The sequence below is a fragment of the Poecilia formosa genome, unplaced genomic scaffold (assembly GCF_000485575.1).
Source record: "Poecilia formosa unplaced genomic scaffold, Poecilia_formosa-5.1.2 Scaffold56, whole genome shotgun sequence".
In the NCBI taxonomy this organism is placed as follows: Eukaryota; Metazoa; Chordata; class Actinopteri; order Cyprinodontiformes; family Poeciliidae; genus Poecilia; species Poecilia formosa.
Window position 1 is genome coordinate 1,189,010 of NW_006799995.1, and position 25,604 is coordinate 1,214,613.

At 38.8% G+C, this 25,604-nt stretch overlaps 2 protein-coding genes across 4 annotated transcripts in view; one reads left to right on the top strand and one right to left on the bottom strand.

The window, feature by feature from the left end:
- LOC103138940 (TOX high mobility group box family member 2-like) overlaps window positions 1–14,668 on the top strand; it is a 101,402-nt gene extending 86,734 nt beyond the window's left edge. For 2 of the 3 annotated variants that reach the window (XM_007553352.2, XM_007553350.2), the window contains 5 exons: window positions 3,604–3,834; window positions 7,644–7,724; window positions 10,505–10,891; window positions 11,289–11,428; window positions 13,509–14,668. In XM_007553352.2, the coding sequence (XP_007553414.1) occupies window positions 3,604–3,834; window positions 7,644–7,724; window positions 10,505–10,891; window positions 11,289–11,428; window positions 13,509–13,551 (882 nt within the window). In that variant the 3' untranslated portion in view covers window positions 13,552–14,668. The remainder of the gene's footprint in view (window positions 1–3,603; window positions 3,835–7,643; window positions 7,725–10,504; window positions 10,892–11,288; window positions 11,429–13,508) is intronic. The other variant, XM_016672159.1, reaches the window with a different exon arrangement.
- Window positions 14,669–18,249: 3,581 nt separating this feature from the next.
- The window catches only part of LOC103138942 (large neutral amino acids transporter small subunit 1-like), an 11,274-nt gene continuing 3,919 nt past the window's right edge, over window positions 18,250–25,604 (bottom strand). Inside the window, exons 4-11 of the mRNA XM_007553353.2 lie at window positions 24,789–24,894; window positions 24,659–24,703; window positions 24,251–24,374; window positions 24,035–24,138; window positions 23,818–23,914; window positions 22,477–22,626; window positions 21,111–21,285; window positions 18,250–20,879 (exon numbers count right to left, since the gene is read on the bottom strand). Coding sequence (XP_007553415.1) covers window positions 20,803–20,879; window positions 21,111–21,285; window positions 22,477–22,626; window positions 23,818–23,914; window positions 24,035–24,138; window positions 24,251–24,374; window positions 24,659–24,703; window positions 24,789–24,894 — 878 coding nt within the window. The 3' untranslated portion in view covers window positions 18,250–20,802. The remainder of the gene's footprint in view (window positions 20,880–21,110; window positions 21,286–22,476; window positions 22,627–23,817; window positions 23,915–24,034; window positions 24,139–24,250; window positions 24,375–24,658; window positions 24,704–24,788; window positions 24,895–25,604) is intronic.

Sequence of the window (25,604 nt, forward strand, 5' to 3'; positions counted from 1 at the left end):
TTTTTCCACCATCAAATGATAATAATGATAACTGCAATTCAGAAATTGCTGACGGACATCTTTGTCATCAACAAAATTGCATGTCTTTACATCAGGAGGTTAATTCTTACTAAATTCAAAAGTAAAACATATAGCCAAGCAAAATTAGGCTTGTACTTATTGATGTTTTATATCATTTAAAGGTAATAAAATGTGCGGAAATGCGTACAAACTTTTATTTTACTAATTTACTAATCTAATTTTCACCATGTAGAAACTGGCTTTCAGGAAAAATAAAGAAGTTAACTATAACATTCTTTTCTCACTAAGTTCTTCATTAAATTTTATTTTATTTTTTTGCCAGTCTTTAAGATTCATTGAAACGTTATGCCTTCCTCAGCGCTCTACTGTACATATTGGAGTTCATGATTGTGGTTGTCGAATAATAAGCAAGGAAATAATATGGAATAAAAAATAAGAAAGAGAGCCATGCTCCTTATTCTCCCGGTAGATTGCATGCAGCAGTGAGCTGCTGTGTGTCATTACTTTCTCCTTCCATATGAATACATGTGAATTTTTCTTGGAGATTATTTATCCTCCTTTTTTTTCTCCCTTTTTTTTCTGTCATTCCATTAGCTCCTCTGTCAGTTTATTCTATTTTCACATCAAAGGTTCGCTCGAACAGATGTTGTTTCAAACGCCTGTCTTCTGCCTCATTGCCTAAAAGTGAGGGGTGATTATTTTTTAATGAAACCACATATCCTCACACGCATAAAAATATGAATATTACCTGTAATCTGCAAAATAGACAAGCAATGCTTTGGCATAACCCTGAGAGGGAACGTTCATTAATTTCAGGAACACCTCAAAAGCCATTTTGAAGTTGTTGTTTTTTTTGTTGTTTTTTTCTGTAGCTGGCAAATGTGCTCCCAAACCTTGAATTTTGATTAGTTAATTTCATGCAGTTTGTGTTTGGCAAATGCTTTCCTGAAACAATGTCGTTCTCAGAGGCAGTCCTGTGTTTCAGATGACAGTTAATGGGAGAAAACAAGGTTGTTACTTAATCTCGTGATGGAAATGAATGTTTCTAAATGTCATCTTGTTGCATTTTGGTACATGTGTGGGTAATTTTTTTTTTTCTACGATTTGGCGAAACGCGTTCTTCTTTGTTTGAAATTTTTTAAATCCTGGATCAGAGGAGCAGGAGAGGAAATATCCTTCTTTTTACCATCACTCACACAGAATGCTTGAAGTAATGGAGGTTTCTTTAGTGCCATTGCAACATTTTATCAATTAACTTTCTTCAAAACAACAAATCCACTCGCGTATTTCTTACTTCAGAATAAGACAAGATAATACAAGCTGTCAAGCTGTTGAAAGAACCACAAACGGCTCCTGAAGCCGGAGCACGTTGCGCAGCTTCTAAGTTTCAAAACCAATATGGCTGCAGTGCATTACGGAATATAATTCTGGTGTCAACTATTGGCGAATCACCCCGTTTCCAAATTATAAAGAGAATGCTTTAAACATAAAGCACTGACTTACATATATTTGACAATATTGTGGTATTTTACTAATGTGAAATTTCAGGTCACAAGACCTTGTTACAACTCTAATCTATATTATTTTTATATCATTTGTCCTATGCATGTCTTTTTAGTGACAAAAAAAAAAAAAATTCTCCTCATAATGGCAAGCTTTTCCCTTCATCTCGCTGTCTTTCTCCTCCTCTTTCGCATTCCATCCTTTACTTCACTTGGTTTCTCCAGAGCACACGAGGCAATTTCCATACAGAATCACAAGCAGAATCAGGTGACCTGGATTTGACTCCCAGTCAAAACTCTACCTGGAAATGAAAATGTATTCATGTGTATTGGATGAAGCAGCACATTACTCCGATGGAAGTAGTTCTGCTTTATGAAAATGTGGGGACATTCCAGCATACTGTGTTATTGCTGATATCGCGTGCACAAAGACGAGCATGAACGTGATCTTTCTCTCTTTGTGTTTTGTCGTTGTGTGTTTTTGTATCCATAATTGTTCACATGATACACAACCTTTCCTCTATCATCTTATCTTGCATCTTTATTTGTCAAACATTTAAGATTAAATGTGTGCAAGTTTGTGAGTTCTTTTTTTTTTCACTTTGAGGTAGTCCATTACTCTCTTATTTTATTTATAAAACCAATTATCAAATGAATACAAACAAAACAAAGACAAGCAAAAGAACAAAAAGCTGTCAGAGCCTTACAATACCAGAAAGAAAACCTGCAAAATTTAATTGGAAAAAAATCATTTTAAGTCCATGTGTACAACAACACAGCTAAGCAATGCCCGTGGATTACACTCTGTCAATCAGGAAGAAAGAAGTAGTGTCCGCCATGTCCAAGAGTGCAATCAGACCTGCGTTGTTTATGGTTGTTTAAGCCTAGACAGGATTTTTTTAGCTAAGGGAAAATGTATCAAAATTCGGTGTTTCGTCTTTGGACAACATCCAAATTTTACCTAAACAAAGACGCTTCAAAGTCAGGAATTGCTTTGTCCATTCAATCAACCCTAACCACTTTTCCACCGCATTAAAACACCGATAAATGGAGTTATGTAGAAATATGTTCACCTTTTGCTTTTCAAGCACATTTTACAAGTTGCTTCGACGGAAGGCGGTATGATCTTTTCTCTGTGAACTCTACAAAATCTTGCTCTGGAGGCGAGGTAGATACAATCCAGAAAAAAAAAACATGGCAAGAGCAGTGTGACACAATCTGATTCAGAATTCAAAGTAATCCACTCACCAAAGTGGAAAGGCAAAAATAAATAAATAAAAATATAACCTTGTGAAATCTTCTGTTCAGAAGATCACAAAAACAGGAGATGGGTGTGCAGGGTGGCCCGTGCAGGAGACACAATCTGCTTAGTTTATTGTTGAGCAGCTTAAAAATAAAAAAATCACAACATGTAATTATTTTGTTTTGTTTTTTCCTATTACCCATGACTTTCAAATTCAAAATTTTAGGCGAAGTGGCAACAAAAAGTTGGTCACCACAGCTCTAGGTGGAGAAAGGAGATGATATTTCTTAGCGACGGCTTAAAATTTGGTGTGGAAATTGGTTTCCGTTTTCTTAAAATAAGCCTTTGTTCCAGTCTGTTGTAGTGCTGAGGGAAAAGCCAGAGTGCTGAGCGGTCCTAAAAATAACAAGATAAATGTCTGGGGATCTGTGTCATTAATATGCGGGGACGAAAGAACTGATTTTACTGTACCAAACCCGATAAGTTTAGCCCAAGGCACAGTTTATAATCCCTATATTACACTTTTACTTCAATTACAGGTCCAGCAGTCTTCAAAGCAACCAGTTGAGGTGGAAATCAGACTAAGTGCTATGACTGGCATCATGGTTCTGGTTAGGATTGAGTTGTGTTGTAGTTGTGTTCAGAATAGGCATTGTTCCTAATGGCACTGGTCTGAATGTTTACACATATTCACTGACAACATCATACTTCTTGATTACATGTGTGTATATGCTGTACGTGTGTGTTTTTGCAAAGTCAGAAAAACTTTTCTCATCCAGTCCGCATCATCAGCAGAAGGTTCTAACCGGTTGTCTCTTTGTTCCTCTCCGCCTCCAGCTAAGCAACGAGAAGCGGAGCGCAGCAGAAATGATGAAGCCCAAGCCCAAACCTCAGAAGAAGAAAAAGAAGAAGGACCCCAATGAGCCACAGAAGCCCGTGTCGGCGTACGCGCTCTTCTTCAGAGACACCCAAGCTGCCATCAAAGGCCAAAACCCCAACGCCACTTTTGGAGATGTCTCCAAGATCGTGGCCTCCATGTGGGACAGCCTCGGGGAGGAACAGAAGCAGGTACACAAAAAATGTGCATGTGGAGGAACGAATTAGAGGGCCGAGACACACCGGGGCGTCCAAAACAGAACTTGAAACTCATTGACAACAGTGACACTGTAAAGCCGAAACCAAATAGTGAACATGGACACTTCTATAAGCACTAAGCTGCATTCCTACAACATAATATACTGAAATGTATTACAATTGTATGTAATTGCCTCTCAAGAAGCCAGTTCTCTGCTGTTGACTGGTTTTCTTTTAAAGTTTATCAAAATAATTGGTACGTAGGTGTTGGAGACGTCTCTAAGAACTTGCTATGATTCCTCTGGGAATATAGGCTGTCTCGCTGTCTTCTGTCTATGAATTTAATGCCAGACTGACTCAATGATGTTGTAATAAGGGCTCAGAGGGAGCTTAACCATCTGCTGCAGGACTCCTTTTTCTTCTTGTCATAGGAGAGCCTGCAGTTGTCTCTAACTGCAATTGTACGTTGGATTTCTATTCTACCTCAGAAAGGATTAAAAATCTTTTCATTATTTATTTGTTTATTTTAGGAAGGATTAAACGCTAAACGTCCAAATTTTTAGAAACCTAGATTGTAAACTTAATGCCTGGGTGTCGTCTGACAGGATGCTGATCAAGCAGATGAACGAGAAAGCATTATGGAAATATAGGCTTCAAATTACGAACATTAAAGTAGAAGTACGAATAATGATTAGTGCAGAAATTCGGAGGCTCGCTCAGATTCAGAGACATCAGACAGTGTCGGAGTTCGTAGAATAATCCTGCAAATGTTCACATCACAGCCTGCATAAATATTAATATTTCATGTGCAGTTTTTTTTTTTCACTTAAATCTCACAGATCTAATGCTTTCTCTGTTCTGGAAAAAAAAAAAAAAGGTGTCTGTGTGGCACAAATTGCCTGCTATGCACCCATTATCAAGTTTTGAAGCCCACAAACGCATGCTGTGTTTAAGTGCAAATGGAAGACTGTCACGTCTGGGCTTTATGTAGAGCCACGCATAATTCTGAAGTGAAAGCGACTTTTTTCTAAATAGACAGGGAAAAAAAATGATCATGTCTTGATTGCAACTGAAGTATGAAGAAAAATAAAAAATACAACCACAGGGTTCAGGTATGCTTATATGAGGCATGATGTACCTAATTGAATTGGTTCTAAATGTATTGGCTCAGCTGGTAAAGCTGAACTCAAATAAACTCACCAAAATACCATTATTTAACTGCCTACATATTCAGGTTCCTCCCACCAGTAGGTGGCGTGCGCCGCAACAAACGAGCAGCCCCTTTTTGTTGTCATTATCTTTTGTGTAATTACCTGAACGTTGCTGTGAGTTACAGCTCATCTTAATGAGCTAGTTCTTCTCTTTCTAAAGATAATCCATCCGTTTATCCCCGCTCCCCTGACTCTCATTAAAATGATTTTCTTTCTAAATTTAATTCTACCAAAGGGAGGGAGCGGCAGGGCTGGAGGAGGGGCTCCGTGCACCGGCAGCAATAAAACAGTCCGAGACTAACAACCCAGGACGTTTTACAAGCCTGAAACGGTCAATGTGGGGAAAATATAAACAGGCCTTGGGAGATTTCAGCAGACAAGGAATGATATGTTTTGCGCTGGGTAAATATGCTCATAAGCCAAACGCTAATGCATCCTGCGAAAGCAAACAATCACATATGAAAGAGGAAAAAGAAAAAATCTGTAATCTCACTGCAGCTCTGTTTGCTTCAAACAATCACAAAACAGGGATGTCTTACGAGGTTTTAACACGAAAACCAGCTCAAATATGAAGGGAAAAAAAAGCAAAAGGCCAATATACGTTCCATTTCCTTTTCCCCCCCTCTCGCCTCTGTGACGGATATCTCCCCGCCATGCATCTTCATTGGCCCTCTGACAAGCTGCAATGTGTGAATTTTTCTTTTCCTCTCTTTATTTATATTTCTCGCCTGCTATTTTGATCCTGCTTGGAATACACAAATAGTGACCCCATCCCCTCCCCTCAACTATGTTTTTTTTTTTTTTTTCTCATCCTTGGATTTAGCTGAAGGACATTTTGGCTATTCAGGAGGAACTATCTATTCCTTTTGTTGCCAGTTAATGTCAACCCCTGCTCTGCGGTAATAAATAGGAAATGCTAATGATGACAGGGTTGTAAGGAGATCACAATGTTGTGTTTCACGGGTGTTTAGACACTCCTGTGTTTTTTTCAGTTCAGTGCATCAATTAGAATATTAACATGTGAATATTCACACACACACACACACACACACACACAAAAATTGCACAGTTAAAAACTAATTTGATTTTTGCTGACCCGGTCCTTTGTTGACAATCTAGGCCTGGGTTCTTCGGACATAACAGGGTTGGGTTATGGGTTTTGACCTAGCGCTCTGCGTTGGATTCTCCTTGCAGAAAATGGATTAAAGTGACAAATGTCTTATGTTAAAGCAACCAAAGTGTGGTTTGAAAGGAATTAACCCACAACCTTGATTACTAAACCACATCTAAATTAAACCAAGTGGCTTTCAACGATAATTTCTGCACTAAAATTGTTCATTAATAAGATTTTTATAGATGCAGCTGAATTTGTAAAAAAAAAAAAAAAAAGTGTATTCTGTTCAGAAATTACCTACCTGTAGCAATGACATAACCATATCTTTGATCAAAATTTTAAACATGGCTAGTGCCAAACTCCTAAGAGGCTTGTTTTTTTTGTTTTTTTTAGTGTGATCTAATATCTTTAAAACAAACCTCTGACATTAACATTATGATCAGCGCAGTATTTATTTATTTTTCTTAAATTTTCTTATTTCTTCCTGTGGAGATTTCTCGGTTCAAAATGGTGGAATTTGGGTAATGGTGAGGTTCCTTCTCGTCTTTTTTTCTAACAGAGTTACAGTTTTTTACACAATGTTTAGTTAAAAGCCTCTGGCCTGATTCTGTGCATGCACTGCGTTTTGTGAATGTGTTTTATGGGCTTAAGTCGAGTTTGTGGTGTAATTTCGCTGTCTGCCGCTTTATGGTTGTTCTGGAGGTGAAATATTTGCAAAGTTCATGACTATTTCCTGTGCTGCCTTAGAATATTTCCTTTGTAACAATTGGCACCGGATTTGACCACATTGTATTATTACTAGTGTTTAAATGGAATGTAATTGAATTTGACAAGCTGTCATCTGTCAATATAATTGGACTATTTTGGTTAAATTTGAATTGGATCTTGTTTATCTTGTAAGGGGCCTTGAGATGGCATCTGCTGTGAGTTTGTGCTCTACAAATAAGCTGAAATGAATTGAGCATAATTAAAGCTAAACACAGTGAGAGTCCTGCAACAAGTACTTGCAGGAGTTTGGAACAATACTGAAAGCAAAAAAAAAAAAAAAAGTGTTTTAAGAGATCTTTATATACCAAATGATGGCAACCATTTTGGTTTAGCGCAGACGTCAGCGCACTGAAAATGTTATTGTGGCTCTGAGCAGAGCAAAAGACAACGAGAAGTTCCAGTCCATTTCTTTAGGTGGATTGGAATGGAAATGATGTTTCGCTACGATAGAGGGAGACACATTGAGATGAGGGAGTATTAGTACCATGATGAGGAAATGGAGGTGTTCTGTACCATTGGCTCTGATGGAAAGGGAACCATTACGGACATGTTTGTGTGTGGGTTTGAGTGTGCACCTCCAGGGTGTTTAAGCAAGTGAGCTAAAAGAAATACTGCGTGTGTGTGTGTGTGTGTTTCTGCACGTTCACGAGCATGTCAACCCCTCGTCTCTTGTTTTGATTTTTGTTGTGTGTTTTTTTTCTTCTTCGCAGGGCTACAAGAGGAAAACTGAGGCAGCTAAGAAAGAGTACCTGAAAGCGTTGGCCGCGTACCGAGCCAGTCTGGTTTCCAAGGTAACGCTTATGACACACAAGCCCTGGCTAAGACTGATGATGGATTGGATGGAAAATCCTTGCTAATGGGCTGGGGTGGGGGTGTAGGTGCTCCATGGTTTGAGACTGTGATGTTGAAGAAGTTGGAGTGGGAGGGGGCATGCAAAAATAGCAAGCTATATTTGGAACAATACCTGATTTCCATAGGATCCACAGGGAATTATAATATGCATTAAGAATGAAGTATGCAGTGTTTGGTAAGAAGGAAGAGGTCACAAACAGAAAGCACATAAGCATGTGGCCATGTCATCGTTCAGGATTGCACGATTAAAAGTAATTGTTCTTTCATGTTCTATATATATATATATATATATACAGTGTATATCCTCATAAAATCTTATCTCACATCAGCAGACTAGTCATGCGTTAGATCATTGATTTCCTCATCTCATCATCTACAACAGGAAGTACATCACAAAACAACTCGGGCAATGATTGGCTTGCTGCTGCTTCCTTCTCTGACACCCTCTTGCTAATTCAGATCTATGACACACTCTTTGCCCAGTGAACGAAGCTGCGTCGTATACACCAGCAAAAAAAAAAAAAAAAGAGCACTGGGATAAAAAGAAGGAAAGCAGGATTGCATTGTTTAGTGCCGCCTTGTATTAACAGCACACACAATATAGTGAGGGGAAGATTCCTTTTGTCATTCCATTTGTTCTGCAGGCAAACAGCCTCATTTCTCTGCCCAGGATCCTGCATATATGTATGCATGCACATGTGTAGGTGTGTGTGTGCATGTGTGTGCGCGTGTGTGTGCTCCTCTTCCTTTCCCATCTATCTGTCAAGGAGTCTATTGATCATTACCTCGGCCCTAGCTCTATTCATACAAATGGGCTCCATTACCTTCTAATCAACACTGATGGCTGGAGATGAGCAATCTGACAGCTCATCACTGAGGCCTGCAGAGAGACTGGAGGGGGTGGCGGGGGTGTTGCACCTGCTCACTGTCCTGAAAGCAAAAGGTCAAGTTTTCAGGAATTTGGTGGAGTTAAGCCTTCTCCCTTGAAGCAACGGAGTTCATTCTAGCCCTCTAATGGCTGGATTACAATCGTGAGCATGTGAAGTACACAAACCACTTAAAACGTCAGAATCGCGGATATCGAACAAGTATCAGATTGTCTGATCTCTGGTGCCTGTGAAGCTTCGGTGTGCTGATGCTGATTTTAGTAGATTCAGATTTATCTTTAAACAACAGCATCAAAACTCTTTACTTTTTCTCACCTTCCTATTGTGAGTGTTCATTATATATTTTTTTTATTATTTTAGGCATAAAGTCATTGTTAAGCATGTTCTTTCTAAAACTTTTATTTTTATTTTTAATTGGACTCTATGGGGCCACATCCTGCCCTTGGGATGTCCTCTGATGACCTTCATGAAGACTCTAAATAATGCATTCATAAATTGTCAATTTTGTTCCCAAATCCAAACAGGCTGCATTTATTTTTCAAAAATCACCTTTTATTTTGAAGGTGACACCTCTTGCTTCCTATGCAAGAACCCTTCTAGTGTCCTCAAGCAGGGAGTTATCATAAACATGCTCAGAAATGATAGAGATGCAAGTTAGTGTGAAAAAAATGTCAATTTATATTAAAATAATGTGGAGGTTTTGAGGTTGTTTTTTTTTAAGTGTGTAAGGCATTGACTCAAGATTAAAAGTTAAAGTAGTATAACGAGGTTATGTGAAACATTGTAAGATTTGTCCTCAGGAATTACAACTTTAAAACTTCAATATTCAGATGAAATAAACTGTGGCACATGAGACATTGCTTATCTCTGGTAATAATTTCTTTATAAGGGTCAATGGACAAAGTTTTGGCTGTGTGGATGCAAATGGCATAATATTTGACAAGTTTGTATATTTAGGGGTTATTTTTTATTCTTTTTGCTAGTTTGTGTTCAAATCCCTTAAAATTTCATGAGCTGTTGTTTTCCACTGGGTGAAGGTATTATTTTTTTTTATCTACTGGGAAGCTACTGATTTATTTATACTGAATGGGGAGGGGAGAACAAATTATGTGTGTTTTTTTCTAACAAAGGACAAAATTTAACCTCTAAAACAGGCATTTAACAGGCAGGAATTTTCTAATATCAGAAAATTGCTGAATATCTGTTATGTTTATTGAGGATTGAAAGTAAGAATATTTCTAAAATAAAATTGCAAAAAAAAAATAAACTGTTATGGCATAAAACTACGACAATCTTTAAAAATGTATTTTTTGTCTCCCAGGGAAACGGATAAAGGACCCCCAAGTGTTACACAAAGTTATGAATATAATGATTCAGCAAAGAGAATCACATTTTATTGTTCAGTTGCAGAAGGCACTGTTGCCGGAACACTATATTATGTATATTTACCTTTTTTTTTCTTTTTTTTTTAATCAAATATATACTGGAAAAAAAATGTGTTCAGTCAATAGTCTGCCCTCTGATATTAGTTGTAGTTTCTTTGTATGTCCTCACTGAAAAGTTCAGAATGGTTTCCAATTGGCTGCCACCATTTCTAAATTCAACATGTTTCATTGTTTCATTGCTGAGAAAAGCTTGAAGCTCAGAAGCATGAAGCAGAGCAAGCTTCGTGTTTTTTTTTTTTGTTTGTTTGTTTTGTTTTTGCGCATCTACACAAATACACATTTTTAGTTGAAAGCTGAATTTTCCACCTGATGATGGTTTTTCATTTGTCTCTGTCATCGCCTCCACTTTCTAGCATCTAAACTAATGCTTATTGTTTTAATCCTCAGACATACAATGATCCTGAACCAAAAAGTGCCCAGCAGACCAGCCAATCCTCTCACCTGCTGCCCCCCAAACAGCCCCTGTACAGCGTGCCCCCTCAGTCTTCTTCACCCTACCTGGGCCCCCCGGGCTCCTTCCCGCTCTCCGAGCTCCAGAGCTACGGTGGGCCCCCGCGCCACGCCCTGGGCCCGACCCTCAGCCAGTCCCAGATGCTCCCGCCCAGCATGAGTGCCTCTCCCCCAGCACCCTTCCAGATCAGCCCACCTCTGCACCCGCACGCCCAGCTCTCCTTGCATCTGAATCAGCCAATCCGCATGCAGCAGTCGCAGCCAATCATCTCACACCAAATGGGGCTCCAGGCGCCTCTGCATTCCCCTCCGCTCAGCCAACAGGTTGGTGCAGTCGTCAATAAAACTTTGTCCCGTTTATTGAATTTGTGTAATTACGTAGAGATTTTTGCTAATTACTGTTACACAAACATGTTTATTATGCCAAAAATTGGGAATATGCCGTCGAAATTTGATTGTCTTAATAATTTAGGCCAAACTAACCAATTATGTAACGGTCTCAGTCGATAAAATCTCCAGTCCAGGAGCAGATTGTGAGAACTATTTTAACCAAGCAATAAGAGCAAATGGGGGGAGGAAAATGGACATTTTCCTCTCAGCAGCAGCCGACATAGACCACTGACATCGTTTGGCCTCATAACAGATCATGGCTCAGCACACCCTGATGGCTGGCCATCGCAAACGCTTGGCTGGTATAACCTTTCCTCCTTCTCCTCTGCAGGGATTCTCCCATCTTCAGGCTGATTACCAGAACAGCGTCGGGGGCTCGCAGTCCCCAGGGGCACCCAATCCAGTGCATGGGCAGAACTCCGACTGGGATGGCGAGTACTGCAACAGGGAATGTGGACCCAACCACTGCGGGTAAGCTCATAACACCAGTTAACACATAGCACCAGGTTTTTATTTTTTTTTTTCAAGATAAAATGCTCCGACTCTGCTGCACTTCATGACGTCTGGCTGTTGAGAATACTAAGCAGCTCTGTGAGAGCTCCTCATTTTCCAAGTGATCTACATTAAACCATTTCGCTTCACACTCTGACACTCAGACAGTGTTAATCATAAAAAGCAATTTACCTGCTAAAGAAAAGCATCTTCTTGAAATTGAAATGAGCAACGCAGCACAAGTACAATGCTATTACCGAGCTCGGAAAAAGTGCCGGCATCCAATTATGTGTCGCTCCACATACATTGCTTTATTGAATAAAGTGAATATTTTTCAGACAGTCACCAAGTAAAAATTTTGTGTCACGTTTAAAAAAAATATTGTGTCGCTACTTTGGACTTTGAAGAGGACATGCAGACGCAAACAAATTTGTTGCCATTTCTGGTAAAGATGTGTCCGCAAAAATTTTTAAAGATCTCCAAACTCATTGTTGAAAGACTGCAGCGAAGAATGGCATCTTGCTGCTGTGTTCTACTGGATTTATATTATAAATCTTTTGTTATATTAAACCAGTGGTTCATAACCTGGGTTCGATCGAACCCCAGGGGTTCTGTGTAAAGCCGTGATGACTTTCCCCGCTTTGCCATCACTTGCTCCAGAGGATCACGTTGCATTGGTTGGCCAATCAGTGCTGCGGAGGAGCACTGATTGAATGGTAAATGGTAAATGGACTGAACTTTTATAGCGCTTTTTCTCATCATGTTGACCACTCAAAGCGCTTTACAGTAGAGTAACATTCACCCATTCGCACTCACAAAAGCTCACACATTTATACACCGATACGCAGATCGGTAGGCAATTTGAAGGAGCTCCACTCTCCGCATGGATTTGAACTTGTGTCTTTAATTATTTCAGCAAAGCTCACAGTTTTTACCAAATTCTGTAGCTTTCGGTGTACTTCTAAATCTGCTCCTTAGTCGCATCTTTTCGGGGTTGCTACTGCCTCTACTGGCGTGGGGGTGGTAACACAACTAATATAATTACATTAATAAATCAGAATACCGCAAAGTCTTTATTATTTATTATTAATTTTTCATTCTCTTAAGAATGTAGAGCTAATTAAATGATCTAAACAAAACCTTAAAGTGGTTCCAGTTTCTCTCGATGGCCAACCTGTTGAAACTGTGGCACATTTTAAATACCACCCTAAGTGGGGTCTAATTTTTACTATGGGGACTGCAAGGTCCACTCTTTGCTGCAGTTGTTTAAACGTGAGTTTGGAGATCTTACCTCCTTTGCAATCCTGCTTGTTATTCATGGTGACAAGATAAAGAGGGATTTTCATCCAGCACAGTGAAAAGTACCTAAACTAGACAGCTGTGTCAGATTATTATGAGTTACTAATTAACTTTAAAAAGGTAAATATATATTTAAAAAAGAACATAATAGTTACTTTTATTTTACAGGAATTAGAGGTTCCATCAAGTATGCCACGTTTGACTTAGTTAAAAAAAACAATAATTTCTTACGGTAATTTGGGTTCGTACTCATCTTTACAAAAGGATGCAAACAAATGTGTTTACATCCATGCTGTCTGCTTTATTTAGAGCTGATTCATCTGGGTCCGAAACAGGTTGGGTTAAATCCTGTTTGAGGCTCTTTGAAGAGGACTGAGTTTTTTTTGCTTTAAACCTTCTCTTCAAGTGTCAGATCTCTGTAGTTTGGGACTCTCAGAAGGTTCTAAATTACTCCTACTTTGTCAGTAAAGATACCCGGAGAATAGACTCCAGATCTGACATTTCAAATACCAACTGATCTGCAAATTTTGAATCCGTGCCTTTTGATGTCTGTTGTCTGTCGTCAGCTTTCATGTTTGTTTTGGAGCCGCTCCCCAGGCCTTCATTGGAAAGAAAACAGGCCTTCATTGAAAAGAGGGGAAAAAAAAAACAGATTTCCCTGGTGAAATGTTATGTAGAATAAACAGTTATGTTTTGCTAACAGACCTCTGTTCAGATATATTTTGTCACACATTTATACAGCTCTTGTTTTCTTCATCAGCAGTGGCATGGGAGCCCGGGACAAGCCTCTCTACCTCACTTGAAGTTATATGACCTCCACATGTCAGACTCCAGAGAGCGTTCTAACATAACAACAGCATCATTGATGTATCTGCTTTTTATTCATTTTGTTTTTTTCTTTTTTCTTCTTCTTCTTCTTCTTCTTTTTCTTCTGATGGATTTTGAAAATCCCAAAGACTGCTACAGTACCACCTTTTTGCCAAGCACTTAATCGGCCACAAGCCCAAGGCACTTCCTTTGCTTTCTTTTTTTTTCCCCCTCTCCTGGTCTGCGAACATTGTTTTTGGAGGTGGCAGTGAGCTTAAAGCTCATGCCGGCATACTGGAAATGAGGGCCAAAAATGTCCTCTCGTCTCGTTTTGATTTTTTTTTTATTTTTTTTTTTGCAAAATCGCTTTCCTTTTCTCTCACTTTCTCTATGTTTGCCATGAACTATCCTTATTAGGAAGATGAAATGCTTAAAGCATACTCAAAGGTAGAAAATGTAACGCAGGAAAATAGAATATAGTTGCTTCATGAGGGGTGGACGTACTTCAGGACTTTCTGAAACACCCCCGGATGAAGGAAAAGCAACATTTTAATGAAGGTGTCGTCGAGAATACATAAGCCGTTTGTAAATCATTGCTCCGCTTACTAAAGGACTTTATTTCCTTTGTCACAGAGTGATTGTAAATATCACCAAAATGGAACCCTCTGTGTATTGAGCTGCCCTCTGCCATTTTTTTTTTTTTTTTCTTAGAAAAAAAAAAAACCTCTCTTGTTTGGTTACGTGATTTTTCTGTGCGGGTGGATTCAGTGAGGGGCCACACACATTAGAGCTCAAGTCGACGCTGTGTTCATGTCTCTCCAAAAAAAAGTAAAAGCAGGAAATGCGAAGGCTGAAAACTGTTTGTTGTCTTCGTCGGCCGAGCGGAACTCCTTTAGAGGACGTCACTCTGCTTGCACGGCCTCAGGACGTTACGGGGGTTAACGATTAAACCAATCCCCTTCTAGCTCCTCCTACTCTTGTCAATAAGGTCCGCCTCCTTTGCCTATAGCCCCGCCTTCCATCCTTTTAGTCTCACATCACTTGTACAGGTGAAGTAAAAAAGAAAAAAAAAATATGTTGCTAAATGTGAAATGTTACTAAAGAAAAAAAAAACATAACAGTGGGTTTTCAAGTTTTTGACTAGTTTCCTTAGGTGTTTTAGAATTGTGTTAAACTTTTCCATCTTTCTCTTTTCTTTGTTTTTGTTTTTGTTTTTGTTTTTTTTGTTGTTGTTTTTTTTTGTGTGTGTGTGTGTGTGTGTGTGTGTGTGTGGAAAATGTTTTCAAGATATCTCATTTTAATTTTCACTGTAGCAGGATTTGCTTTTCAGGTCATCGGGGGTAGATATTTTAATTTTTGTGTACAAACCTGCCAAACGTATTTCTTTAATTTGTAAAGCCAGTGACGAAAGAGCCCCATTTTGTTCTGTCGGATACCATAATGTTTTATAATTTGGTCATTTTATTTAATTGTTTGCAGGTTTTACATGTATTTATGGACAATATGAAGTAACATTTTGGCTTATTTTGCATCAGTGTGCATTATATTATGATTATTATTATTATTATTATTATTATTATTATTATTAATGAACCAACAACTTTATTTTTAGAATAATAAATATTTTCTGAATTTGTCATTGGTACACTTCTCACATACATGTACCAACATTAGCTTCATTTTTGTGTCACAAATACTTCTTTTTTTTTGTTTTCCTTTGTCTGTAATAAAATGTTTAAAGTGGAAAAGTGGATTTTCATGTTTCCTCTTATTTTCATAATCTCGCATTATTGCATCTTAAAAAAATTCATTTGTTCTTATGGCAAGCAGTCGGAGATATGCAGTCGCCTGTGAACATCGTTTTGCCCACAACCCGACACCCCTCCCCCCCCTGTGCTCCTCTCCATGCGTGTACCCGAGGTTAATTAGGAGGATTATCTTTGATGTTGCAGAAGTTACTGTAGCTGCTGTCACATGGCTCATTAGCTGCAGTTTTTAGGCTTTACTTAATGCACTTTGACCTTTTTAATGTCTTGTTTATCTTTTTTTCCCTTTAATTCTGGACAGATTGATTTTTTTTTTTACTCTACATGCAGCATAGATCAATATAGTTCTAACAGGTCATATATATTCTACCAGGTGACCATGTTTTTTTTTTCTTCTTCTTCTTCTACTAAAGGTGTGATGATGAAACTCTGGGTTACTGATGCAGTACACAGCCTTACAGAGTACTTTGGTAGAAAAAAAAAAAAGCAGCTGCCTTTTAGTTTTGAATTTCACAGTTGGATTAAAGGTAGAATAGAAATGGAATCTATCATCCCTACCCCCCTCAAAACATGCACCACCTTCTTCCCCGCTGAATTACGCCGAGGACGACGACGACGATGCAGTGCCCCCCAGAGGTGATTTATAGACAGTTTCATAGAGGGAGCTTTGCATGCCAGAAAGGAAAATTAAAATGATAAATTTGTATGTATTTTATTTGAATGCTCTGTAATGCTAAGGCCAAACTGAATGGAGTGTAAGGAAAAGAACAAATGGTTTTAAAAGGCTTTTGCCAATGAGAAAACCACATTTTGCTGCTGAAAATAATTTAAGCCATGTCTCAAGCAGCTTTTCAAACCCACTGCTTTGATATTGATCATTCCTTAGCTCTGTACAGTTAGCCAGTTGTCTTGCAAATAGGTAAACATCTGTTTAGCCGGTTATCCTGCAAGAAACATTTTTCCTACATCTGTCCTTATCTGTGCTTCTTACACATTTGCTGTTTGTTGGCTTGTGGTCGAACTGCAAGCAGCCTTTAATGGCTTTCTTTTAACAATGACGTTATGTCTTCTCCATCATTCATAATGGCCAGATTTGTAGAATGCAAAGCAGATAAATATCCTTTCGACACAGTCTCCTACCAGAGCTGTCAATATCTGCTGATCCTCCAGAGAAACCTGAGGTTCTCGTTTGATTTGCTAATTATTACTTGCCTTCCCTGGTCCATCAGTTTAGATTTCTGACCATTCCTTGGTAGGTCTGCACTGAAAACGCACAATATTTTGAATTGCACTTGTCTTCATATCAACATTTGTGTTATAGGGTATCCCTTTATGTTAAGGAATATAAATTGACCATGAACTTACCACCAATGAATATACATTTTAGTGGAATATCAACTTTTAATTAGTCATCATCGGATATTTTCTAATAACTTATTACTGCTGACCCAATTGAGTTTTTATTAAAGTAGTCCACTAATAATGGTTTGGAAATTGTAAGTGAAAAAGGTTGCTCCTTTGATCAATATGTAGCATGAATAAGAATTTTTCATGCTACATGTTTTTTCAGCTTTCATAAAGTGTTACTAAGATAAAGTGCTACCCAGCAAACAGCAGCCACGAACGAGTGTTTGGATGAAATGTTTGGTAGGATATTAGTGTTTCAAGTGCATTGCATGCAAAATCTACATTCCGATCATATATTTGGCCTGTTGGGTGGATTTTATATGCCCTTTATGGCCTTAATGAATGTGTATTTTTATTGGGTGAACCCAATCTGTCTTACACTGTTGTGGAACAAAAAGTTATTTCACTGCGTGATCCAATATGCCAATGTTATATTGAACTGAATTATGTAAAACCTATTTAGGGTGTAAATGTGTAGCAATGAGTGAGAAGACAGGGTCACTGTGTAGCCTGCCCATATTAATTTGACTCTATCGCCATCTGCTGGTAAAGTTAAATGATTACAACAATTACAGTATGACCATTTTCTTGCCCAAAACTAATACACCAAACTAATTTTAGTGTTTTACCAATGTCTGAAAAGCAAAAATGCTTCTTTTTTTAATTTACATTAAATGTTTGAGGGGTTTTTTTTTATGTTAATTTGTTAAGCATTACTTTGCATGGTTATGAACAATGTTTGCTACATTGCGTGTTAATACTAACTGTTAGTGTCTGAAACAGATAGGAAGCTTTCTTGTAACTTAAAGGGTAATCTCACACAGACACAGATGTTATGGCATCCTAATCTGAGCAATCCTAACTTCAACTACTTTCTTTTGCAAAGATTGAATCCCAATACGATTAAATAGTAACTACACTGTATATTTTATAAAGGTGTTACAAATAATATATAAAATGTTACTTTCCTTAGCTTTCCTACTCAAAATATATCACCCCAGTCAAACAATATTATTTTTCCTTTTTGTTTTTTGTTTTCGTTTTTGTCTATCCAATCTCCCATTGCTAATATTGCGTCCACCAGCTCTGATACTGTTTCCATCTGCAGCCTTCAGAGGCTTTCATTTCCTCCTCAGACAGATATGAACTCCCCAGACGGCCCAGGTTTCAGTGGCTCCATTGTCAGAAAGCCAACAGGCACAACAAGACAAACAGGAAAAAGATGGGCTTTTCATCGAGATCACTACCCAACCACTTGATGGCTCGGCAGATAACAACACTGAACTGCATTTTGAGAAAATTGCCCCGTGATATCCTCATTTGGATCAAAGCTGCTCTTGTGTTAGGAGGTAGCCTGCTCTGTCTGAAACAGCAGACTGCAGTGAGTAAGCAGCCGACCTTTTGTTCACCGACGCTAGCATGTCTGAGTTCTGCATTTATTCACGCAGCACAGTATTTTTCTGGAAGGAAAGCTGCTAAATCTTCAATGTCTTGTTATACAGAACGCAAGCAATTCCAGCATTGAAGAAAATACTTTTATTGTTACATGTACCTGCCATGGTCACCAAGATACAACAGATATAATAGGTACTCTCACTTTTAAGATTAAAAATACACATTTTCTATTTTTTTTTCATGACATTTTACCTGGCAAATGTGATTACATAATATAGTAATGTTTTACACATATACAGTACTTTGTGCACAATATAAAATATATGATGAGGCTTACAGAACGCATCCATCATCATTTGAGGACGATCGAAAATGAGGGAATCCATATTCAATCTCTGTGCTATTTATTGGTGCTTTCATTGCTGTTATGGATGTGGCAGAATAATGAGTGTGAAATATTTTTATGCACTATAATAATTATATTACGTCTGCTGATTTTATTTTTAAAAAATAAAAAAAAATGTAATTATGGTACTATTACAACAAAAAAAATAAGTAGAGAATAAGGGAAATTCTCAAGAAATTCAAAGACTTACTGGAATAAAAACGCTGGTAAAATGGAACACATTTCCCTGTTTTTCGTTCCTTCAGCCATCATGTATTGAATGAATTATCAGAATTCAGTGAAAACTTTTAAAACTTTTTTTTTTTTTTCTTTATGCAGGACTCAGTTTTTCCTGCTTCGGGGAATGCTCTCTCTCTCTCTGGGTTTTTGTGGGGGGCTGCGTCTCTGGCTTCATTAAACATTCAGTTTGGTCTGAGAGTGTCACAAAAAATATGAAATATCAGCATTGACAAGGCTGGCACAAACGACAAAAACGTCCAATGCGAACACTAACACAAACACTGCAGGGCTATCTGGTCCATCCTTTCTGCTACTAGTGCTTTACAACAACAGAAGCTGGTTTCTCTGTAATCTTTTCATGATTACATTGGAGACGTGGAAATCATAGAAAATCATTTAAAAAACCAGACTACCCTAATAGAAACTCTCCTACTACACAATAAATTGCAAATCTTGTTTTTTTGTGTTTGTCTAGAAACTGTGCTTGAAAATAAGTTACTGAGTCATTGTAGGAATGATTGCAAAATGCTGTTTCAGTCAAAAGCTGCTTAACATAAATGTTAATATGGGTGAAATGCTGTGCTGCTAGTAGGCCTCTTTAAATAGTGACATCATACAGTGGCTCTGAAAAGTGCAAGCAGCTCTGCTAAAATTCAAGTTTTTATATGTTTAATGTAAAATATCCTGCAGAGCTCAACTGGAAAACACAAAAGGAAATAAAGCTACAATAACCCGGTTGCCCAAGAGTAAACAACCCCAAACTAAGACTTTGTTGAAGAACCTTTACACTCAACTTTCAGTCTTCTCGAGTTTTCACCTTTTATCAACTCTAGTGAATCTACATTTAAGTTCAGTTGCCCCATTTTGTTTGCTTTCCGTGACATTTTTCCATTTGCTCATTTCATCCTCTAGCTTCAGCTTCAGTTTGTAAAGCGGCGGCAAAGAATCGACTCACTTATCTCAGTGCGTTTGTCAGGAATACAAACATTAATCAATTAAGATTTGTTCGTTTTCCAGTTGAGTTGCACAGGATAAATATCACATTAAAGACGCTAAAATTATGAAGCTGCTGTATTAGGATCTCATTGCAGAAAATAATGGACATTTCATAGGGGTGTGTGGTAAAGCTGCATAATATATTGAGTCCCGGTTGTTATCAAAGTATCAATATGTGCAATAGTGCAACTTCAAAATGTTGTTTTGATGCAATGATGGATGGTCCAAGTGAGTAGGATTAAAACACTGCTCACCAATAACCTATCTGGACATTTTGACAGACTGTTGCTGTCTTTTACCCACACATCCTCTGTTGAAGCTCAGAGAGAGTGGGGAAACATGGCGATGACGGAAAAGAAAGAAAATAGGGGTAATCTAGCAATTGCATTCGATATTATCAATGCAATATTCAACTGTAATATTGAAAAGCTCTGTTTTCCTATTATTGTGCAGCCCTTGCAGACCTTTGAGAGCCACTGTACGCTAGCAGCATGTTAGATACAGAAATACAACCGTCTCTTCTGCTGAACCCTCAGTTTTACCTCACACGTCTTCACTTTCTGAAGAAGTGTAAACTACTCAGTACTAGCTAAAGTTTTATCATTGATGGCAGACAAAGTTAAAACAATCAAACCCGTCTTCTGTTTTTCTTTTCATTTTCTCGTCGGTGGACAGTAAACCTGCAAGCCAGTAGATTTACAGCATTTTCTTATACTGTGTTTGCAGCATAACCATATATCCACTGCCGCTATTCACATTTTTAGGAGAAAGCATGTCCCAGCATTACACGTCACAAGACTGTCAAAACCTTTCAGAGTAAAAGCTGCAGGAACGAATCTGAAATGCGGCTTGAGACGTGACCAGCAGGCATTTTGAACTGCCTGCAGGAGTCGCAGAATATGCTTCTATATATTGTACACAAGGGCACGCCACAAGGCCTCGTTGTGAATGTGTAGTTTTTGTTTTCACTTTAGCTTCAGCTTGTAAAGTACATTTGAAAAAGAATGTGCTCAAAATGAACGTAAACATTTGAAGACTGTTGCTCGGTTTGCCGGGCGTTACTCAGCCTCCTCGTGTTTCTCCTTCTCCTCAGGAACCGACATGAAGATCTTCTGACAGAACATTGTGAAGATTTCTGTGACAAAACAACAACCCGTTGTATTACACATATTGCTTAGCCACAATTCTGAAAATAAAGAAAACATTGCCTCACACCATTGCTTCACATTGGGCAAAACAATAAAGCAGAACAGCGGGTACAGGTATGCTCAGTTTCATAACAAACTGCAGGAGAAACCTCTTTAGCCCGGTCTGGACAAAAACAACGGCATCATTTTAAAATAAGCAAACCTAGAACTTCACCTACCCAGCATCTTCTTGATCATATGGGGTTTCTTCCACTTGTAGCCGAGCAGATACGCAGGAATGCCCGTGAGAATGATGCTGCTGCCCACCAGGCTCTCGAACGGAGCCGCCCAGAACGACACGACAATCATGAAAACGCAGCCCAAAACAAACGTCACCGGGATGAAAAGATACACCTGGAGAGGGAAAATGAATGAAAAAGCTGTTAATTGTACAAATACGGGAAGGTGTCAGGTAGAAGATTGACTTAATACGCAACAACAGATTTGGCTGAAACCAACGATGGCAAGAAAACTTTACCCCTTCACCCTTTTATTTCTGTTATTTCTTCCTAATACCGGACCTTAAGATTTATAAATAATAATTTACACAACCAACTAATGTGATATTAAATAATATAATATTCCATCCATCCATTTTCCTTCACCCTTGTCCCTCAGTGGGGTCGGGAGGGGTGCTGGTGCCTATCTCCAGCTCACGTTCCGGGCGAGAGGCGGGGTACACCCTGGACAGGTCGCCAGTCTGTTGCAGGGCAACACAGAGACAAACAACCATGCACACACACACTCACACCTAGGGGCAATTTGGAAAGGCCAATTAACCTGACAGTCATGTTTTTGGACTGTGGGAGGAAACCGGAGAACCCGGAGAAAACCCACGCATGCACAGGGAGAACATGCAAACTCCATGCAGAAAGACTGGGGCCGGGAATCGAACCCAGAACCTTCTTGCTGCAAGGCGACAGCTCTACCAACTGCGCCACTGTGCAGCCCATAATATAATATTGATTATATTATTTAATGTATATTCATCTTTTCTAAAATGTATGGTATTTTAGAAAAGTTTAACTGAGATGTCAAGAACCGAGGCAATTAAATCTTGTTTTCTGACAGGCGTTCTGAACCAAAACACACACACAAAAACTTAAAGTCTTGTTTCATAATTAGCTTAGAAATAAAGCTGGGATCCCTGTTTATTTCCTGTGTGTGGATTACTTTGTAGAACAAATGGGCTGAGATCACTCGGCCTCAAACGAAAGATAAAAGGCGACTGTCAAGGTTATATTCCCACGATAAGAGGGCAACAAAGAACGGCGCATTCATTCGGTTGCCACGCCCGCCTGTCGTGGAAACACAGCGTGGTTCCACTTCCGACTCACAACAGGAGCAGGGATACAATGGTGCTTTCGCTGAAAATAAAACAAAAATAGTCCAGCCCCTGTTTAACCTGCCGACATGTTGATGTTTTTGAGAAGACAAAAGAATCTGGCTGAGATTCAAGTGGGCTCAGGGTCTTTTATTTGGATTTAACCACACCCCCCCCCAAAAAAAGGTGACCAGTTTAAATCAACGTTGTTCAGGCTGTACCTTAATAGGCCTTCTCAGATCGGGCTTGGTGATGCGCAGCCACACCAGGCCGGCGATCGCCATGCCGACGCACAGCCAGGTGAAGAAGCTGAAGAGATTAATGACTGAGAAGATGTCCTGGGAGATGGCGTACATCATGGACAGGAGGCACTGTTGCAAAGTACAAAAATCACAGCACCGGTTGTTCTCTTTGACATGAATATAAACTTAGCACAAAAAGTAAAGAAATATGCGTTTAGCAGATTTTGTTGTCGTTGTTGTAACAATGCTGGTTGGTAATAAATCCCAGCCTACCACACATTTTCTTTTCACATTTTGTTTCAAACGTCCACTTATCTAGACTTTGGTATTTTCTGGGATTTGCTAAAACTGAAGTGTGGTACAGGGCATTTTATTGCGATTTAGGTACGAACTAATATTTCAAATAGTAAAGGAAGATTTTTAAAGTAGAGAATGTGAAGACAGGGACCTTTAAAAATAGCACTTTTAATCATTCACATCAATCAGACCCTGTTTCAGAACCACAGGTTCCATTTTCCGGTATCCACAAAAGTCCTGAATTTAACTTTGTTTTTATCTTTGAATGATCCTGCATTTAATAGCTCTCAACAAACAAAATAACTTTTTGATAATCACAGTATGAAGCCCACATCAAAGCATGTGATTTAATACAATTTAATATAAAATACAAACAATTTATCAAGAATTTTTGGAATAATGCTCTTTTAAGAAAAAAGTTTTTTTTAAAAAGTCTGAAGTTTTCATTACAGAAAAAATTTAAAATAATATCCAATTACGTACTTTTGCAGACTTCTCAAGAATGAAGAGACCCTTAAGAATGTTGTACAAGTAGAAAGCCTGTTTATTTCTTTAAGTGATGCCTCGATTGTGGGTTGTGGTTAAGGGCTGGGTCTGTGGGTTGCACCCATGAAAAACTTGCCAAACCCTTTCCACCAGGGGTGCCCAAGTCCAGTCCTGGAGAGCTACCATCCTGCAAGTTTCAGATGCATCCCTGCTTCAACACACCTGAATCAAATGAATGGCTCGTTATCAGGCCTCTGTAGAGCTGATCCCGGTCTGTTGGAGTAAGGATACTTCTAAAACTTGCAGGATGGTGGCTCTCGAGGACTGGACTTGGGCACCCCTGATCTCCACCATACCAAACTGTTTTAGCTGGAGGCAGTGTGATGCCGTTTGCGCCAAATAGCATACAGACTCAAGCAGGAGTAAGTAGTTGGCCTTTCTATCAGTGTTTAAGTTGCTGAACAAATCTGAAATGTAAAAAGAAAAAAATAACATCAACAAAGGATGGAAAAAGAGTTGGAGCCAGTTCAGCCTTACTGTAAAGATTAGTGATGGCACAGGTGTAAACAAGTCTGTATGAACCAGTCCCAGAGCAGCAGGGAGTTGACCTTCTCTGGCTCCAGCGTAGAACAGCCTGGTTGGGAAACAGGCAGTTATTTTCCACTGAAGCAGATAACATTTCCATTTCCACCCCCAGGTCTAAGGAACAAAAAAAAAAAAAAAAAAACACATGTAAATGTTGTGGTTTAGTCACCGTGCTGATGTAAATAGAGATCCATTGACGGCTCCGAAGCAGGAGAGTCCCACAAAGACAGGAATCAACCAGGCCATCACGCCAAGGTGGTACTCTCCAAAGCTCTGCATCAGCCCACGAGGACAAAGACACATACAGAGGTGAAAGTTTTGTTGTAGATTGGTATGAAAACTAAAGACACACATGTTGTCATGAACTGAAGGGAATCACACTTACCACAGCAACCGCCTCAGACTCAACCATGACTTGAGGAGAAATGGTGGTGAAGTAAGCCAGGTTGGTCAGAACGTACACCACTGTGACTATCGGCATTGATATGATAATGGCTAAGGGCAGATTTCTGTGGGGAGAGACCAATAATCATTAAACAACAATACAGCAAAGCCAGCATTTTTGTAACAGGAAAGATTTCTTCACTTCATAGAGTAAATGTGGCGTTCGATTTCATGCGATCCGATATTTTTATTTCCACTCAGCTTTCATGTGTCATTGTATTCTATCCGCCATGCAGTCATCTGACGGTAGACAAGCGTATTCATAGATGGGGGCAGTCATGCCATTGCTGTAATATTCACACAAGACTCGGTAAAATACTGAAATCAACCTGCATCACTATTAAGTCACCTCTCTGGATTGATCATCTCCTCAGTAACATAGTTCAGGTAGTTCCTGTGGGGAAACAAAAACAATTGGGTTAAGGTGTTTTAATGAGCAAGTAAGAAATTAATGATAAACAGATATTTCAAAGTCTCACCAGCCACCAAAAGCAAAGAGGCCGCTGTACAACGCCAACACAATGTTGTCCACTCCCATTTTACTGCCTTCAAAAGCCTTTTCTGGTGTCAAATACGGCACATCACCTGTGTCCACACACAAAAAGTTATATGAGGAACGACTAAAACAGAAACTCTGTGTTGTTTATTGACAAATGTGGAGCTAGAAATCAGAAATAATGGCTTGGGCTCCCCTTGTGGTGGCAGAGGGACAAAGCAACCACAGAAACAGCAGCAAATACATTTCTGAAAGGGGTATATTCTGACAAAACTTATTAAAAAAAATCAAATTAACATTGACACTTGTTTCTGGTTTGTTCAACAATTAGCATTGCAGCACAACCAGTCAGTAGGGTGAGGAAGAAATGCAGCTTTTTTAAAATCTCTAACAAACCATTTCCTTAAAAGATGTGGGGTTGATTATTAGCCGATAATTGATTTTTTTGCCATGTGTGGCATATACACGTAGTGTGTGTGTGTGCATGTGTGTGTATGTGCGTGCGTGTGTTTACAAGTTTTCCTGAAGACAGAGCTTTATTACTAGTGATTATTTGACCATAAGTGCCTGTAATGAAGGTCTTCATTACTTGGCGGCACAACACTTGAAATGTGTTAAATGATAAAAGAAATGCATGATGAATGAAATTAAACGGATACAAACAGATTGAAATGTTTTATTGATTGTGTGTTTTATCCAGTTGCATCTCAGCTGGAACTGATGGTGTCCTGTTAAAATACAAACAAAAGGATAATATAAGTATTGTGATTGTTTGAAGGCTTTATGTGGGTGTGGCTTA